At 33.7% G+C, this 21901-nt stretch overlaps 1 protein-coding gene across 1 annotated transcript in view; it reads left to right on the forward strand.

The window, feature by feature from the left end:
* The first annotated feature begins 467 nt into the window (after positions 1 to 467).
* Positions 468 to 21901, forward strand: part of LOC114127050 (T-box protein H15-like) — a 54806-nt gene continuing 33372 nt past the window's right edge. The window contains exons 1-2 of the mRNA XM_027991145.2: positions 468 to 1214; positions 2112 to 2502. Coding sequence (XP_027846946.2) covers positions 1064 to 1214; positions 2112 to 2502 — 542 coding nt within the window. The 5' untranslated portion in view covers positions 468 to 1063. The remainder of the gene's footprint in view (positions 1215 to 2111; positions 2503 to 21901) is intronic.

Below are 21901 nucleotides of genomic sequence, written 5' to 3' on the forward strand. Positions count from 1 at the left end.
TAATTATTATTACGTATTATAATAATAATAATAATAATGTAGCGGTTGTTTTGTGTTCGCGCCGAGACGGCGTTCAATGGGCGGGTGAAGAACGAGCGCTTCGGCCGTGGCGGCGACGGCGGGGGGGCTGCGGTTTCGGTAGATGGCGAGGCGGTGATCAGTGGGGGGGAGGTGGAAAAAACCGGAGAAAATCAACGACGGGCCCGCACACATTATCGCCGCCGCCGCCGCCGCCGCGCCGTATTTGTGGGCATTGTAGAAACGGCGGGGCGCGACGGGGGTACGCCCATCCGATTGGGCCGCGTCGAGCCGTCGGCCGACGGGGCGGCGGGGAGGGGCGAGATCGATATCCGGACGGCCACGCCCCTTCCCCCCGCGTCAGTGGCCGGTGGGCCGGGCTAGACGGGACCGCGGCCTCCGCCACCCCGGGGCCACCGTCTCGACCTGCGCACTGGCCGCCGCCACGTTTTAGTCTCGCGACGTTGACTCGACTGACCGGCCGCACACGCCGCGCACACATCGCACACGCACGTCGTACGTCGCACCGCGCACACGACGACCGACGGCGACACTGGCTGCAACCGCGCAGGTATACACTTGTACACCGCATACCATATACCGAACCCGCGCCCATCGTCAGTCGACCGCGATCGCGCATTCGTTTTCGGCACGTCCGTACCGCCGCGTAACACAAACGATAGGTAAATATTTATTATTATTCGTATCGTCACGACGACGGCACAGATGAGAAGCGATAATAATATGGTCCGCGAGACGACGACGACGGCCGCTGGCGCTCGCCTTTGATCGGCAGTCCGACGAAATCGCGGTCCGTTCCGCACGACGGTTGTATTTCCGAGCGTTTTTCCGGCGCGTTCGTGAGACGTCCGACAATCGTACCCGAAGAATATCAAATTATTTTTTTCGGGATCGCGGTATATACCGTGACGCTCAGATATACAGTATAGGTGCTGCCTTCTTGCATAGGACGTCCACGCGCGTTTTTCGTTTCGCCGCCCGTATACGGTAACGTTATATACCACTCGATACCGGTGCAGATAATATGATAATGGGTACGGCCAACCAGGAACAGCATCCCGCCAGCGCGATCAAAAAGCCCACGGACTTTTCGATCGACGCTATTATGCGCAAAGATGACGCCGCTGCCGCTGCCGCCGCCACTGCTGCCGATTCGAGACACAACATCATGTTCGGTGAGTGCAAAAATATATCTTGTACCTAGGTATTTTGTGTTATTAGATACGTGTCTCATATGTTTTTTTTTCTCTCGTGTGCCATACCTATACAAATATAATAATATGATGGACTTTTATAAACATCATGCGACTTGAAAGAAATTTAGGTAATATTAATATAGGTACCTAACATACAACTACGGTAACTTTTCAAATTGTTTGTTGTTTTTGTATTTATTAATTTCGTTTTGACGTCGTCTTAGTACGATATAAGTTTTAGTAATTATTATATTGTCGTATACCCGATCAAATCTACCTGCAGTGTAACTCATTTTAATCGATCATATACGTTTTATATAGTCAATATATACCATAACATAAACATATTTTGTCAGAGTACATATGTTTGTGTAAATTTAATTTTTATTTCGTTTTGTATATTTTTTAGAAAGTCATAATTTAGAAATACTTAAGTATTTTAATAAAACGAAACTGTTTTTAAGTCACTGAAATATTAACGGGGGTATTATAAAGTTTAATGATACCTATAATATTGTTTAGGTATTAATTTTTTAGAATTTAGACACAATTTTATGATATTTCAAATCACAATTTATATAATACAACGATTAAACTCCGACAAAATATATTATAATCACTTTTGCGTATTTTACTGAGATACTATTATTAGTTTATTACTTATTAATTATTATCACCTTTGTTAATCAATTGAATGCCATTAAAATCTTTGATGCGCTATAGGTATTATTATAATTTTAAGTTATCACACGATAATAGGTAAATCACATGATTGCAATCATTGCAATAGTTGGAATATATCTAATAATAATTCTTATATTATTTTAATAATTAAATTTGATTATTTATATGTATTATTATTTCAATTTCGCACAGGCACTGAAGGCGAAGGTTCGATGGGCGGGACCGAAGATTTGGACATTGAAGTGGACGTTGTTGAGACTTCGGAACCGGAAGACTTGGCCGCTAACCGCTATCACCGGCGATCTTCTGTGGACGCAGGAAACGGAAAGCATAATGGATCGACTAGTGGTTCAAAGAAAAAGAGATCTCGAGAAACGGTTAGCGCTTCGTCCGAAGACGGTGACCGGACACCGCCCCCACACGATTCTGCACAGGCTACTTCTAAGAATCTGGCAACTATGTTGGCAAAATGTACCAGTCCAGATTTAGCATCTACGGAATGCTACCTCGAGTCCGTTTCAAAAGAGCTCTGGTCCAAATTTCACGAACTGGGCACGGAAATGATCATCACCAAAACTGGAAGGTACGCATCATACTTTATATAATATATTATGTAAAATAGATATAGGTACCAACCACGAATTAGCTTATAATTATAATATTCCTATTATTGCGTATTTTGTCGAGCGTACGATTAATATTAGGTAATATAACGTTCGGTATATATTCGCTTTTCACGACAATACGCATTTCAATAATTATTTATATAATATCATAAATTTAGACATAGGCAACTACTAAATTTTCCAAAACGTCATTATAATAATTTCTAGTCTATATTGCTATTATACTGTATACCTATGTATATGTCTGTGTGTGTGTGTTTTGATATATTTGAATACATTTAATATTTTATTTTGGTTATAATATGGAATAATGAACTCTTTTCTATACATAAAATTATAAGCAAAGTTCATTACTTGAGGTGTCTAAAATAATCAGAGTAAAAACAAAGTAGGTATAAGCACTTAAATATTTCATTGTAAACTAATGTAAACACACAATCGAGTATTTTAAAACATGAAAATAAGTAAAAACTCTTCTCAAACATTTGACCGCCTTTTAAAATCTTTCTTTTTCTTCTTATAAATGAATCAAAAATGCGTAAAGTTTTAAAACTTTATTAACGGATGGTTAACTTATTTTCGTTAGTTATAAATGTATAAACTAGATTTAGATTAATACACGAATTCGACGTTTAACGTTGAAACAACGCGACCGGGAGTCAACATAATATTATCTTACATTATCATATATGTTAATCAGACCTATATGATATTCCTCGAAACTATCGGTTTATCGGAATCCTTTATTTTTCTGCAAAATCATTAGTCATTACTATTATCGAACGGTGGGAATTTAGAATATTTTTATTGTCGGTAACCACGATGTGACCAACGTAACATATAGCAAAATAAACATACGAATTTAATATTACAATACTATATTGGTATTAGCTATAATAGTAGTAAAATTCAAAGGCAAAATTTTATCATACAAATAAAAATTATAAAATAGTATTAATCAATAATCGTATAGGTTTTTCAGCGACTACCGCCTGTCTCAAATATATATGAATATATATAATAAAACCTAAACTTTCATATTCGAATTCTTATTAAAACACATATATCCTGATAAATTTCAGTAGTATGATTTACTATGTCTGTTAATCTATTGTTTAATTTGCTTACCACAGATACTCTGCAGTACAGTGAAAATAAACTGGGAAATATATGTTAAAGATGAGGTATACCTATGATGAGATTACTCAATACTTTAAAATTTAAGTCAAACTCTCATGATTTCAATTTTTATTACGACCAATTATAGTTTGCAGGTGGCATTTAACTTTTAAGATAAGACTTTTCATTACAACAGAGATAATTTTAAAACAATGAAATAAAAATTTAGGCAGTTTTTTATTATTTTTGTGTCGTCAAATACTATATGTAAAATTATCCAAAATTGTTAAAGAAAATTTTTAAAAAACTGCAAAGTAGTTAAATGATAAATTTTTAAAGTTTTTCCAGTTAAAAAATACCTAATGAAATATTTAATGTTTATTCAACATTTGTTTTCTCAAGATATATTATACAAGATCTAATATTGTCTTGCCTACTTTTACAACAATATAATAAAATTGTTACTTTTACTCTTGTTTAATATTAGATATAATATCGTTCCATTACCTTAATTTCCAAATGTAGGTATAATATGTTTAATAATAATAATAAGTAATAACGAAAATAATTATGAATCGTAAATAATAATACCATTCGATGATTCGTACAAAGCAAAAAGGTGCGCTATTAATTTCTACAACATTCCTAAATATATTATTACCTATTATATTGATTTGGTATTATACATTTTGAATGAGTTCAACAAGGGACACGAAATAAAAGAATAGAAAACTGAATCGCGTGTTTATACGCATCGTACTCTGACACACACATTCATAAATATATAAAAGTATACACAGGACAGAAGTTATTATTAATGACGTTTTATCGATGTCCCGAACGACCAGCCAACATTAATAAATAATAATCTATTTATTATTTATAACTATATTATATATTATTATCGACTTGGGTCATTTATAGTCATTTGGATTTCTATAATATTGATTCGCATATACCCAATAATGCAATATAACACCCCGCGATGACATCAGATTTTGCAAAATTACACCCACGATATATTATTGTATTGTTGTGGAACCTCAAATACTTACCTATTGTAAATGCATCGTAGTCGTTATTTGTATGTTATACTTATTATAATATACTCCTCACGCGCGTACATCATTTAAGCATAATAACAGAACTTATTAAGAATTATTAAATGCGTGTGCTAGTAATAATTGTAGTTTAAACTATATATTATAAGGCACGGGCGGATATTTCGTCGGCTTGAACTGTACCTACCTATTTTTGATAATTTAATATGCTTATTCGACCAACTTTCTTTGATAAAAAAATCGTTCACAGTTATATGTAACAATGACTTAACTTACATAATATACCTATCTAAGATCAGAATAAATCTAACCATATAGATTACAGCAAACAGATAACTCGAAGGGACAAAGGGAGCGGTCACGCGGTTAGAACAGCACATCGATCATATTATTATGTTATGGTAATATATTCGGGGTGATCCATTTAACGTAAGACACTCGTTATTTGAAGAAAAAAAACATGTTTTTGAAAATATTTCTCGTGCATATTTTAAATCGTTACATGATATTTTTAAAAATCAATTTTTATTTAGTTTGCAGGAATAACAACATATATTATTAATTCCATACTATGAAACAGCTGATAGGAATATTTCGATCTATGTAACAATCAAATTTCATACAAACATTTTTTTCAAAAGCGTTAATAGTTTTTGAAATAATGAGTGGTCTCATACATAATATTATATTAAACGGATCACCCGGTGTACCTTATATTATATTATTCTAATCGTGCGTTACCGCGGTCGATCTCGCCGCTGTAGGTCTTTATCACACGCGCGTTTAATATAATACTATGTAGGTGCGTATAGGTAGGTACATAATATACCCATATGGCGATATCATATAATGTATATAAATATAGTACAACGTGCGTGCGTGTGTGTGTGTATATATGTATAATATGACGATGATAAAATAATAATATAATGTGGCGAGCGCGGCTGCCGCGGCAGAAGTTTAATAGTCCTCGTGAATTCCTCAAACGCCATAGCTGCGTAGTGTTATGGGTGCACGGCGCGGACGGTCTCTCTCTCTCTCTCTCTCGGAGGCGCGAGCGCGAGATGCCGAGACAGACCGCCGCGCGTTTAGAACGTATTATATATTGTGTATATTTTGTTATTATATTATTATACATTGTGCATACGACGTTAAATGCATATGTGTTGGGACCAAGAGAGTAGCAGCACACACACACACACGCGAGCACAAAAATACGTGTATTTATATCATATATGAATGTGTGAGTGTGTGTTTTGACGTTGTTAAAAGGCATATAATACAAGCGGCTATTGTCCCTTTCATGGAGAGATGATAAAACCACGCTCGTCGAGACCTCACACCGCGCCCCATCGGTTACGTCGCGCGATCGTCGTCGTCGTCGTCGTTTATATTGTGGCTAAATACTTTGCGTCTCCCGCGAGTGTGTGTGTGTGTGTATAATATGTAACTCTATAATACATACGTACATACACACTCACACGTACACAAAACCGTGCACAATTCATTGTAAATAAACGATGGCCCGAGTATTTTTACGTTTTTCTCTCCGCGTATACTCATCACTCTCTCTCTCTTTCCAACTGTCTATTATCGCTGGTATCTTTCCTCCTTCGGGACCGCGCATTGTCCGCGAGAATAAGAGAAATCGTCACACGGTGTACATACCCCCGTCGTATGCACAGTGTGCATCTATAATAATAATATTAATATATACCTATATATAAGACCCGAATACACGCTGTGCAGATACGTTTTCCTCGGTCCGCTCACAAACCTTTCTGCCCGCGGGGATGCAATATATCGTCCTTATAACTGCAGTTTGTCGATGCATGTACCTAATAGGGGCTATTTAATACATCCTTTCGGCGTAACACTATCGTAACCCTTCTTGTAATCCTTTGCCGCCGCCGTCATCGTCACCGCCGCCGCTGCCACCGTGCTGCAATTCAGGGTGCAATTCGTGAGCGCGACAATGATGTAACATGTTACAAAACGATCGTTTTACCGCCTGACAGTGTATAATATATGTATTATAGTCGCTTTAATGTGTGCGTCCAACATACCTACCGTTTTCTCCACATATACCTGGCTTGTACAACTGCGGCAATGACTCGGCCGTTTTTTTATTTTTCGGATGCATATCAATCGAGAGTGCATTACACACGTATAGGTTCATAATAAAATATGATAATACGTACGATAAAAATATTGTAGACACATTATATTGTGTTTGTGTTTCTAAAAAAAAGAAGAAAATATTTTATATATACCCGCATTGAACGTCCGCTTAATCCCTGAGGTGCGCGCATTGTAGGGGTGAGTTTGTCAGTCTTGTAAACGTGATACATGGCACAATGATTGATAAATTACCCACAACTCTGTCCTCCGTGACTGTGATGTCGAGAACACAGAAATAATAACAATATAATGTATAATCCCAGGAGATATGCGGCGACGTTGTCCATGCACCCTAGCTGCGCGATTTGACTGTCCGAAAGACACCCCCAAAACTTCCATTTTTGGCCGTCGGTTACAGTGGTATGTATTTGCATAACTGCGGGAATCCTATCATATTATTCGTACGTACGATTATATACGAGTGTATATAAGTACGCACGTGTCTGCACAGGGAAATATTATTATGGTATACGCGGATAGTCGTATAATAGAATATTATATGCTATATTGTTGTAGAGTACAACAAAAGAGCATTCTATACGTTAATATATTATCCATAATAATAAGTAATAAGATATCGCATCAGTCCCACCCGTCTATTTCATGTGTTTATTATAACAAGAGGTACACGAAGTCATGAACAAACTAAAGTGTTAGTGTTAAATTGTGTGAAATGTTATTATTTAGTATAATAGTATGTATACAATAATTGAACATCAGACAATATGTATCTATCTATGTATAGGTACAATAGAATATATTATAGTATATACCTAATATGTGTTATGATGGTTCAACTTTAAATAAGACCGATTTTGGAATATCAATAGATGATTCTATACGGCTTGTACATATTTTCAATCTTCTTGATGACTTTTGAAGAAATTTTTTACGTTCTTAGTTATTGCATGTAGTATATTAGTTCTAAAAACTTAAATACATACTAATTGTTTTAGGTGCAACAATCTAAAACTTCTCAATAAAAGTTACCTATATTAATATTATGTTGTTATTATAGATAATATGTACCTATAATATCAAATATATTAAAAATACTAGTGTTTTTTTTATATAGCTATACATTTTAAATGAACTCACCACAGTAATACAGTATAGTATACTATATTTAAAAAACGCTTGAATTCGTTCACTTAATTTGTGTAATTTTTTAAAATATATGGGTTGATGATTACAGCAGTATCAAATTTATATTTACATAAAAGTATGTAATTACATAAAGACGTTTTTTCGAAATCGTTGTATAGGGTCTGTATTATACTGTCTCCGCGCACGTCCGGAATGGGTTCCCCGATGACACAAAATCTTAATTAATTATCTATTATAGAGTTTTGGATTTTATAGAATATAGTAGAACGTATTGCGTATACATTTTACTTACTTAAAAGACAGCTGTTTAGGTGGTAATGATATAAATTAACCTACGATATGATGCCGTTGACGTGTATCTGCAGTAGGAGGTATATATATACGGGCGCATAATCGCATTAGCCCGCGGTACCGCGGTTACAAACACAATAATAATATATTATAATCAGCTACCTACATATCGTAATGGAAGTTTCTATGTTCCAAATACACGTTTCCGTCGCAATAGCCCAATCTTTAAATTTAATTATAATATAGGCGTGTGTATATCGAGTTGGTGACACAGCCATCACTTTACCACTCCTTATATTATAGATACATACGTAATACTAATGAATTAAACATTATATTCAAACATTGCTGACGTATAAATGACGTGTGTTATCTCTTACATTACCTACATATTATTATTATTTTTCTATCCTTAAATAAAAATATCTATGCGCCAAATACGTTGCGCGTCTTGGATTTCGCTAGCACGCACGTTTTACGATTACATTTTTTTATTCACACCTTTGTGTCCAACCCAATATTTTTATACTAATATAAAAATATTATGTTTTATTCAATGTATATAATATTATTCTATTCCAAGCAATTACTATAATAATATACAATACAACATAGCATGTGCGTAATAAGTGGGATTAAGGAGAGGTTAGATCTTTCAAAGACTTTTTAATTTCATACAACAATTATACGTAATAACAATTCAAACTCAAAATATTCCAAAAATCTAATACTTTGTTGAATTTTCAAAAAGGTTGACAATATTTTAATATTTTATAATTACGATTTTACAGCCCTTATTAAGTTCTTAATATTACGCTAGTGTTAAATATAACCAAATAGATATTATTATAATATATTGTACGTACGTCAAGATGTGCTCTTCATAAAATGTTATTATTTTACCTTTAATAGCATCATGCTGCATTGATGCGTATATAATAATATTGGGCTGTTAAAGTTTTACAATATATTATAATAATTGTATCGGTCACACGCGACCTCGCAAACGGATGAAAAATTATTTTTCACTATGTATCCAATGTATATTATCACGCGAGCGAGCGCTGAGGTAGTATGGAACATTTGAACAATAATATACGAGTATAATAACGCGATGAATAAAATATAATAAAACGTGAACGTGCAGCGGGTCTCTCGACTGGTTATAACCATTACACGCGTATAGTGTATACAATATAATATATACACAAATATGTATATGTGTGTGTGTGTTCCAGCGCATATATAAAAAAATATCCAGCTATACACATAGGTGTCGCCAATAAAAAACAATAATAATTCTCACCTTTATATGGTGGCGGGTTTTTGACAATTTTGTGACCGGACACCGAATAATAATAATAAAACGTGCAGGTATTTCTATATATTATATTATTATATAATATATCTACCTACCCGTGGTGATATAATGTCATATATGTCACGACTCCATAGAAAATTATCGTTGAGTTATTTTTTTATTCGAATATTGACGTCGATCCGCGTGTAAATAGGCGGTCGCATTATATTATAAAAAATGTGTATACAATACATGTGTGTGTGTGTGTGTGTGTGTGTGTGTGTGTGTGTGTGTGTGTGTGTGTGTGTGTGCTCACAATGGTCCACGCTGATTGCCGATTTTGTGCACATTTTGCGGTTCGATTTGCACTGTGCACAAAATATACGCTCATTGTAACTCGTCAGCGTTCACACGTCACTAGAGTTTCGCGTTTATAACGCATAATATTATTATAAACGTATCATATTTTATATTATTGTTATTTATTATATAACAGATGTGCTCTTGTTATTTTTTTTTAAGTATAAACCTGTTGGTGGTGATCGCTACTTTGCTATACCTAATATTTATATAATATTATATTTAGTATTTTCGGATCGAACTGTCGTATGTATAACTTTTGAGGCATTATAACAAGGTTTAATATTCGGTGATATTAAACATATATACGCAAGTCATATTACGCATTATTATCGCGAAGAAAACTATCTAAAACTATATCTTCTCGTCGCATTTTATACATTAAATACAGCGAGGTGTGCATCTATATTATTAAAATATTAAATTTATCGATTTTTTGGAACATATTTTTGAACGTACCTAAATGTTTTGTAAGCGAGAGTGTCTATAAAAAATATTATTACACCAGCAAGCATAATTTTGGCTGCACATGCTATAATGTATGTATATGTACCTATATTATATAAAACCTTAAAAAACCGACAGGGGAGCAAAATAAAAAATGAACGTTGTACATTCGTAAAATTCGTTGTGTAAATATTACAATAATACAATGTGTTATAATAATATTGTATTTATAAATTATATTTGTATATTATAATTTTTGTGGTGTGATACTTTTGGGGACGCGATTTTCATTGTACACTCGTTGACGAGTCGCACACACGTATCACACGCACTGACTGACTGACACATGTCAAACGTAATTTCACGCCCGTTGTTATTCAAATAAAACATAACAATAATAATCATAGTATAATATCATCGGCTGCTGCTTCTGACGTTTTAACTCATATTGTTTCACATATATAGATACACGTGTACGCGCAGAAAAACGCAAACGGTCGCCAGTTTTATATTATAATATTATATTTACATATAAGTGGGAAACGTATACGCATAATATACAAATACAAATATTATTTTTAGTACGTGCCCCGTTCACATGGTATAACGTACAATGTCCCGGTATGGGAAATAAACTTTTCCGTCGTGCTAGTGCTACAGACGTCTGTTTAAATAAATCCCGATTTGCCTATGTATGTTGTGGCTGCGGTTTCGTCGTTCATTCCAATCCCAACGTGATGTTCGAGTATAACATGTAACAATAATAAAACAAATTGCAAATTCACTATATCAGCGAGCGATCGGATTTTTCGTCTATATACGTGTATAATATAATAATAGTAATGTACGCTATATAACAAAACAGCGAGCGGGTCACGGTCCGACTGTAAAGTACAACAAGCGCTTGTTAAGCGCTCCTCCTAGTGCCACCACAATAATAATATATTGTACAAACATAATAATATACTATATATACTAGGTATACACATAAAACCACAAATTATTATTATATATACGCGCAATTCGGTGGTGGCTTTATCGTTACTACTGACGTAAATGATATTACATTGACCGACCGCGTACATATTATGTGTACCTATAAACGCGCGTGCACAATAAAAATCGCATTTTATAATAAAATATAATATATTTGCGTGTCTGTCATCTGTGCATGAAATTCACAACTGCGTTTATATTGTAATGTACACAACAGTAATATTAATAATAATAATAATAATACGCGATGATGATAAAACACAACGCTGTTTTCGCCACCGAGGCCTTTGTATATAATATAGTGTCATACATTCACACGTCGCGAGTTTAACTGCCGTCGCCACCGCCACCCACCTCCGCGTGAGTATAAATTGATCGTTTGTTTGCCGGTCGGATAGAGCAAAAGAGAGAAAGAGAGACAAAAAAAAACACCTTTGACAACGGCACTCTCGGTTTCAGCGTTTTGTATATAATATGCGCGTACATGGTGTACCTATATACGTGCAGTGTGCTCGCGTATTATTTCGCACCCCGTCCGAGGGGCGTCGTACCTATGTACCTACGTTGTTTTGTTTACATACGCCGTACACGCACACACACCATATACACCATATAAGAATTCTATACATATATATTATATTGTATGACCGTAGGGTTGATAATATATTATAGTAGTTGGGAGCGCGCGCGCGTAGTCTTTGGAATTTTCTGGGCGTTTCAAAATATTATGTATTGTCTTCCGAGGGGGCAGGAGCAAGCCGATTTCTTGATCGTCAACTATACATGGCGTTATAGGTAACACTTGAAAAATGTAAATACACAATAATACTCGCTTATTTTAAACTATTTTCGAGCGTGACATCGAGATTGTTATTCGACTTCAACAAGTACCTATACCTACAAAAACTAAACACGCCATTTATACGATAATATTGTATTTTATACAGAAAAAAAATCGAGTTGAGTTGTGGGTAAAAAATTATAATGATATATTATAGGTATGTTTAAGCGTATTTTGACTTGCGGCGCGCGTTTGACCGTCGCATGTTTGAATCGTCTAGAAAAATTATTAATATTGTATTGTAACGATAACGCACGTAGGTACTAGGTATATAGTGTTGCAGTTATATACCTATTAATCGCGAGAAACGATGTGAAAATAACAAAAAAAAAGAAATAAATAAAGAATCGTGTTTAAAATAATAATAATAATATACTATTTCCACCGCTCGCAGAACTCAAATTAAATGAAATAACATATGAAATATTCGTTGATATTTTATTATTATTTCGTTTTTAATTATATTTTCACCGGTCTGAGTTGCGTTCGAACGCACACGTAATGCAATACATAATTTATATGTATATATTATACCCACGTAATATTAATAACAATAATAGCATAATCTAATGGCGACAAAATATGCGTGTTTCGCGGGCGGTATGCGGTGTAGTGTACAATGTATAATTTGTGAAATTACCAAAAATGTATACACAGAAGTTATTATAATATTATACATATTAGGAGGTACTTTTTATTATATGTATGAATATTCGGTGGTTATGCATATATATATTAATAAATTTGTAGGTATATACGAAACCGTCGAACCTGCACGCCGAGGCGGTGCAACAATAATAATAATAATTTCGACCGTTTCCATGGGAAACTATAATACTGCGATAATTATAACACGTACACACCATTAAACGCATTAAAAGTACACGTATAAATGCGACTCGTTTCTTTTTATATTTTGATAGTTTTTTTTCTAATGGTTTTAGCCCGAACGGTGTTAATTTTTTTAATACTAGAATTTTCCAACTCCTACCGCGTATAAGTACTATAGGTACTGCGGTATATGTCTGTTGGTAAACATACCACACACTATAGTCGATGGCCTGGGCGGCACATAAGACACAACCTGTGATATGTGCAATAAGTCTGTGACATGTGGATGGCCCACAGGATGATGGGTGGGCGGAGGGTGACCGAATATTATATTTTATACAGCACTAGATTTCACTAATGCCACCACAGTTTAATATATCTATTATATACGCACACGTATATTATTATTATGTATTTATGTTGTAAAAAGCGAATAATGGAAACAGAAAAAAAATAACAAAAAAGACCGACGTGCATTATCCCCGGGCGTAAATACGCGCGCGGTGCACGGATTACCTACGGGCGCGGAACGGACGAAAAATACCGAAATCTCTCAAATTGTTTTTTATTCCACGTGTGCACGTCTAAACGACGTGAATTACCATATAATTTGTGCGCTTATACATTTGTTGCCGCCGCCGCTGTGGGTCAGATATACACAGCATATACATATATACTGCAGCCGCTGCAGCAGGTACATATTATAACATGTATAATGTATATATATACAATAATATTATGCCTACCGTAATTTCTTCTGTTTTTTGTTGTCGGTTATTATCGTCATTAATTTTTTTTTTTGTTTTATTATAATTTTCTATATACACCCCGCGCGTTACACGGCGTACCGCGAACGACATCAGAGCCCTGTCGTGGCGTATATTATAATATATCTGTACTCACCTCTATATATAGTATACCTATGTGTGAGTTAGCATTAGCCGACGCCCTATGTATATAGGTAGTAGATATAAGGTGTAAATTACGCGTTTTCGGGACAGCGTCGTTTTTTATGTTGGCGCGAGCTTCGTACATATAATATAATATTAAATATATTATAATGTACATGATAATATAGGCGCTGATGAGCGGTTCGCGTGATATTCGGCGGCGGCGACGGCGACGGCAGCCCGGTGACAGCCGTCGGTTGGCTCCGCCCATTCGACTTCCGGTTATTATTAAGCCCGCCACCGCTGCAGCGCCGCCACCACCCCGTCGCGAGTACTCTATCTCGGTCGTCATCATCATCATTACAACGAGTGTACCTATGTGTGTGTGTGTGTGTGTGTGTGTCACTTCGTATATAAGAATAATACGGGAAAAAATTACCCGACTACAATAATATATTATACACAATGCAGTATATACATATATTAATATAATAACGTACCGACCGTACATATCCTTCATAATGAATTAAAAAAATAAAACCGCGCATACGTATGTATAATATACTTGTGTATAGTGTTTTTTTACGCGAACGCGATACCGTCACAAATTATTGTACGCCCGCCGACATTAGAATGCAATTAGCGGCGACGAGCTTCCTCCTTTTTCGTGTGTGCGCCGCGCTCCATATACTTGTACGTATATGTTTTATAATGCTTAAATAGGTACGAGAATACACGCCCGAGTTTTATATTATTATTATTATTTTATTGTATTAAATACCGTGTACGACCCGTGTTTTCTGTTTTGTTTCGTTTTTCGAGTGTATAGGCGACGTGTAAGATATAATAATATGTGCATGTAATGTAATGTGTTCTGTATACTGCACGCGGTTAAGTTATTCCTCCCATTCGATGTGCGATCCATTCGCGTCGTCCGCCGTCCGAAGACACAGCACTATACGTTATTAAATTCATGAATTATTTATATGCGTGCGCGCGCGCGCACTATTATTTTATTGTAATCGTAATTAAAAATATCGCAAAAGGTTCCATTAAGCCTTTCGCCCGTACCTATATAATATAGGATAACCCAAATTGTTGATATACAAAATTGGTGCGGGATAATCGCCAGTATTTGATAAAAAAAACCTATAATAATATATTATTATGACAGTAAACTTTAGAAAGATTAGGTATTTCTTATTTAAAATTCATAAATTTACAACATATAATAATATAATGATTGATAGTATAAACTTTCATTGATTTCATCAATACCTATTAATAATGGATCAACACAAAATCTATAGCCAAATCATTGTTATAATCACTTATAGTCTTTGTATAAGTACATAATATTATATTATATATGGACATCGTGTACAGAATTTTTGTTATAGATTAGTATTTATAGAAATAATCACATAAATATTTTTAAAAACTTGCAGTGCATATTATTCTAGTGTTAAATAATAGTAGGTACATTTTTATAATTTTAATTTTAAAAGATGTTTACTCCATTATTTATTTTACATAAATTATTTTCAATAATGTTTGTAAAATAAGTGACATGATATTACTACATTGACTTATTATATAATTTCAACAGTCGCATTTCATCTGCATAATCTCGAAGGCAGTATGAGTATCAGTTTCTACTATACTTTGCCCTTATATTATATTATAAATCATAATACTGCAACGCCATAAAGATATCAAATCTTAATGTTGTTGTGTACTCTTAAATTTTCGTGAAATTCCCACCAACTTTGCATTACCTATCTCTGTTTAAAATAATTTCGATTTTGGCACGAATATTTGTTTATTCAATTTTCTCTAGAAACCACCGCGGCGTGTTCTTCACTGTATGTCTATAGTCCGTATACATTGCTCATTACTCATTAGTCATTAAAGTTGTACAGTTTTTTTATTTATACATTATTTGTATAAGTACAGAAATTGTATAGAACACTGTACACCAATATAAAATTGATATATTTTTACAAAACATAATTCGTTAATGCGACCACTTCAAAGCATATAGAGATATAAAAATAAAAACAAGTTTGAACACATTTTCGGATTATGCAATAGACCGCCGAAACTGTGTGCGTAAAATATGTTAACAACGCACGTGCGGATTACGCGTATATACGATTATACCTATATATCGGTCGCCGCAGATGAGGTGACTAAAAACTCGCTCGACATAACATAGCAGGTAGGTATATGCGCCTGCAACAATCGATCGGATTATAATAACCGCTGCATAGAAGCGTTAAAACGAATATTAATTTACGCGGATGCGGGAAATATTATCATAATACGAGAGCGAGAATTATAAATGTATAATATACGATTTCTCGTCGTTTTCGGACCCGACGCTAATCCCGCGCTGAGCCGTACCGGACGCGCTGCGTTAATAGACGAATTTGACTATTTTAATCTGTCCTCTCTCCCGCCGACCAATCTGTAGGTGTGAAATTGTTACCGGACCGAAAATTAGAATCGGCACCACGGATTATGTGTTATTTTATACTTAACTTCCGGTCCGGATCAAACGGCTTAACGCGGCAAAACCGATTGATTGTTGTCCCATCACCGCCGCCACAATATACGTAGATATACTGATACACACCTACCTACCTACTTCATAATATACATGGGTATATTTTATATACTTACTATATGTGTGCCACACACGAAACTGGTAAAAATAAATTACATCAAACTGTTTTCGATCGCGAAATTTTTTAATATTTATAACCTAAGGCTTGCAAGTTCAAGAATGTATATGCATCAATCACTTTAATAAATCATATTTGATGTAGTATTTCGAGACACGCTGCGCGCTGCTTTTCAAAATTATTTAAAACTGAAAAAAACTGCACATAGGTATAATCTATGAATTTTTTTGTATTTCAAAAAACAGAATTATATCCGTTGGTTGCTTTTTTATTTGTTATATTGTTGTTACTATACAGTATACAGTATACAATATCGTTTTATCAAATTCATATATCGACTATTTTTCGATGGTTTTAACAAATTGGTCAAATAAATACAACCACGCAGTGACGTGATGTATTGCAGCCATTTTAAATACATATTTATTATTTTTATACATTTGATTAAGACTCATACATAAAATAATTAGTTTTTATACTGCCCATATTAGTCAATTATTAATGTGCTATTACCTACTTATTATAGTTAATAGTTATTTTAAAATTAGTCTTCAGTTCCTATTAATGCTGTCTTAGATTATTATAAGATTTGTTCAAAATTGGTAATTACACGTATCTGTCTAAGATTTTGTATACAGCACTTTGTTGTATATAGTTAATAATAAATTTCCGATTATTAAATACAATTTGAAATTAATTAATGCATATTTAGCATGAAAATTAACATATTAGGTATGTATCCCCATTGATTGTTCTAAAAACAACACTAAGTACGTTGTGATACCAGTAGTAATGATATGCAATAATGTTATAGCAAAGTTAATTATATATATATACATTTAATGTGTACAAAGTATAGGCTTAACAATGTAGGTATGTATTTATATATTATTGGTGTCTATTAAAAATGCCTTTATAGCCTAGTCTAGTGGTGATGTACTAAACTACTAAAGTAGCATTACTGTACCTACATATTTATTTAATATATATATGCTAAATAGCAACAAAGTTTTTTCGCACTCGACACACAAAACACAGGCGCAATAATAATAATAATAATAATAGTAATTATATGACTAATGAACAAAATTGTATCAAAAACGGATATCGTGCGCACCGGGTCTCCTGATGTAGAATTACACAGAAATCTACTCACGGTCATGTTTGGGTAATAAAAATGATTTTATTATGTATATATAATATAATATATATGTTGTACAATAGTTTTCGTGCGAGTTATTACTTTCGTTTATTACATCCGGGTGTCCTGGTGCAACAGCAGAAATGCCCCCGCGATGGCAGTATAAATGTAGAAACCATAAAAAAAACCATAGGTACAACATTTTATATTTCGTTAGATACTCCGATAATAACGAAATAACATATCTGCAGTACTTTAATTTCTATATTTGGTAAAAAAGTTGTCGTTGTCGTTGGGCTGCATGTTATACTATATAATATAGGTATAGGTACTGCTTACTGTTGCAATAAGTGCAATGAACAATATAATATGTTAATATTATACAAAATGAAATTATGACCATCCTGTCCGTCCTTATTTATATAAATTATAATTACTTATATAATTTACAATATGTATAATATTTACGCATGCATTTAATAATTGTTCATTATGCCATATATATATACATAGAAGCAGCTCATATAACATTTATAAGTATATTTGTGTTTTATAATACAATATATCATACTAATTTTATATATAGTGGCAACTGCATGCGAGTGCATTTTATCAACCTGCACCCACCCGCGATACACACTGCATAATAAGTGATATATTTATACACATCACTAGCGACTTACCTGCAGATACCAATATATAATAAGCATAATAACATTCGTGAATCGTGATACTTCGATTATTGCGTTATACCATTTATCCTATATATATATATATATAACAGCGTATAACTGCAGCAGCTACATGCGAAACTCTGAGGAGGCCCTATACATTATAAGCTATAACCCGTTATATCGGCATTGGATATGTTTGTATTATTCTTATCCTTGTAAAACATAATTTTAATTTCGAACAAAAATATTTTATTTTAAGGCACATTTAAGATTTAGTTAGCTATTTAGTTCTTATACGAATGACCAATGATTGGTACAAAACATTTTACAATTTTATTATTATTTTATTGTTTTATGGTTTTATCGTCTAGTGTGCATTTTTTCTGTTTCCAACACTCAATACACAGCACATGAATTTTGGATCCGGTCTTTATGTGTATAGTGCGACTTTGTAAACATTACACAAACAATATATAATCACAAACTGTCCTAATTCGCATACTATTATGTTTTACATAATAATAACAATTTTACTGCGTAAAACTATGTGAATTTTAATTTTTGACTAATTCGTATGTTTAATATACGTTGTATAATTAAAAATACAATAGGTAGTCTTTAAAAATTATATGTGTTGAAATTTCAACGTAATTTGTTTCTACCTATATGTTACATTAAATTCAGCTATAAATGCTCTCAGGTGTGTAATTACATAGATCACATATAAGTATATATAAAATATAAATATAACATATATACTATTTTATAAATTAAATACTTGAATCGTACCTAGGTAGGTATATAGTTATCGCATAGCCATTTTAAAACAGTGCACTTTGCACGTTGCTTATAATATGGATAAAATATAATAATTATAATGATAATATATAATAATATTTCTACATTCGTATAACTTTAGTTTCGTGTACATATATAAATTAATGTTATAATAACACAATACCCGATTATCAAATTTTTGTTATACTATCAGTATATTGATCGTTTATAATGCATCATAATATATACCTAATGCTATATCACTTATACAGATACAGTGGGCCCCAGACACAACAGTGAATGGTTTAAGACTTTTTATGTGGGGGTATAAAAATATTTATGTAGGTACGCCATAATATTAATTACTTCATCAGAAGATGTAGATAAATTGTTCAATGAACCGCCTGTCAACATGAATTTCAGTAGATTCAACCCAAAACATAAATAAAAACAAACCTTAAATTATATTTCTCATTAGTATGCAACTGACCTGTAGACATTTATTATTAGGTAGGTAGGTTTTAGCTTAACCGATGGACATTAGAGAAATATTTACATCGCATAATGAAAGTGAATCAATTTTGGTGTTGAGGACTGAATTTAACTACCTAATTAAAGTATTATAGTTTGATTTTCAAAATTTGAGTTCTGCTGTTACTTGTATATTGATACAGTATTGTCGTTTACCAATAATGTACAAAACTCTATATAGTCAGATTTGAAGAGAATCTCGTTCTTCATCTTTAATGTTATAAAATGTTTATATATTGGGTGTGAAAAATAAATATCTGAGTCTGCCATACATAATAATATTATACAGTGCGAGAAAAGCTTATACTTCCCATAATATTTGGTCGTGTATTATATACAGCACGAAGTATATAAAATTATATGGTTGTATGCGTCGGGGTCAAGTAGTCTGTGATTCGTATAATCAATCAGCATCGATCGCGAGACAGCGGCGGGTGAAAAAATATACGACGAGAGAGCAAAAAAATAAAATAAAAACGTTTTGCCCGATCGTCATATATCGACTTGACGGTCTCACAAAAACACATATTAATATATTATATAGACAACAATATAGACAACACACGATGATATTATTATTATTTTTTTCTACCGCCTCTGCCGCCGTTAACAGGCCTGCCGACAAGGGCGTGGTTTGTCGGTCGGCGGCGACAGTGGCGGACCGCGATGAGGGGTTCGGCGAAGGGAGGCGATCGATGGTTTTCTACGCCACCACCGACCCTACCGGGCACCACCACTTGCGGGAACGGGTGGATCGGCGCCACTTATATACATTTCGTTCGTGTAATAATATTATACGTATGTTTGTATACTTACACATATATTATAATATATATACTGCAGCGATGGCGCGAGTGCGCTTTGTGTACATTTTATTTATGTAACGGTTACGCGGGAGGGTAAATTGGTCAGAAAACTGCGAACAATACGCTATCGTTATACGGCGATGATGACGACATGAAATTAATTAACGATGGTTATCTTTTATAGAACTGTACAAATTATAAAATTATATAATAATATAATATACTGCACATTCGAGATTTCCATTATCAATTTTTGCGAGCTATTATAATGGATATAGAGATATTATACTATAAATTAATCGCGACGTTGTTCGATGTGATACATATAATCATAATACGTATATACAGGGTAAAGCGTCATTCCATTGAAATTTATCTAGATAATATTTTATTTGAATAGGTAAATCATTTTTCGGATGATTATAGTTTACATTCATTCAAATAATTTTTTATCTAGATAAAATTTCGCCCAACTTTATATATATAACAATAAGTCTTGTTCATTTATATTAGATACTGTTTATAGTGCATATAGGTATCGCCACTTTAATAATCATTGTAGAACTACAATATTATACGTTTTTGAATAATACTATTGATGATTTTAATTTATACGAGTTTGTATGGTCGATATATGTGTGTTTGAAGATAATATAAGTAGTATTAGTGGCTATAAAAAAAAATTAACCCTCCCAAATAGTCAGGTCAGAACTTGAATATAAAAATGTAAATATTTGTATTATTTTTAACTACCTTGCGGATAATGTCTGAGTGATGTAATGGTAATTTACTAAAATATGTATCAAATATAATTAAGATATCATAATCTTAATCATCTTTAGTGTACCTACACATAAACGTGCAAAGGCCAAAGAATATTATAGGCATGTAAAATAATAGTTTATATAAATAACTATTACAATGATAATTGTACATTTAGTATCCAGTATCCACTGCAGTATTTCTTTGTGTATAGGCAGTTCATTGATTTCCGAGCTATTAAGTTTTAGAACACGTTTTGTTCGCCAAATCGGTCGAAACATATGATACACACCTTTAAATCGTATAATACTATATTGTATATTTCACACGACCTACATGAGCGCAAGAAAGGATAAAACGTCGTCGTTTTGGGTGTATATCGTTTTATGAACACGTGCAGACCTAATTTTTTCTGTTCAAAATTTCTTTTTCAAGAAAAAGAGAAGATTAATGATGCTGAGTTGATGCCGGCAGGCAGCAGCGTATATAGTTGCAAACGACTTTCCGCGCGGGGACTACCCAATTATATATTATCTTAACATCATTTCTCATTT

The sequence above is a fragment of the Aphis gossypii genome, chromosome X (assembly GCF_020184175.1).
Source record: "Aphis gossypii isolate Hap1 chromosome X, ASM2018417v2, whole genome shotgun sequence".
NCBI classification, from domain to species: Eukaryota; Metazoa; Arthropoda; class Insecta; order Hemiptera; family Aphididae; genus Aphis; species Aphis gossypii.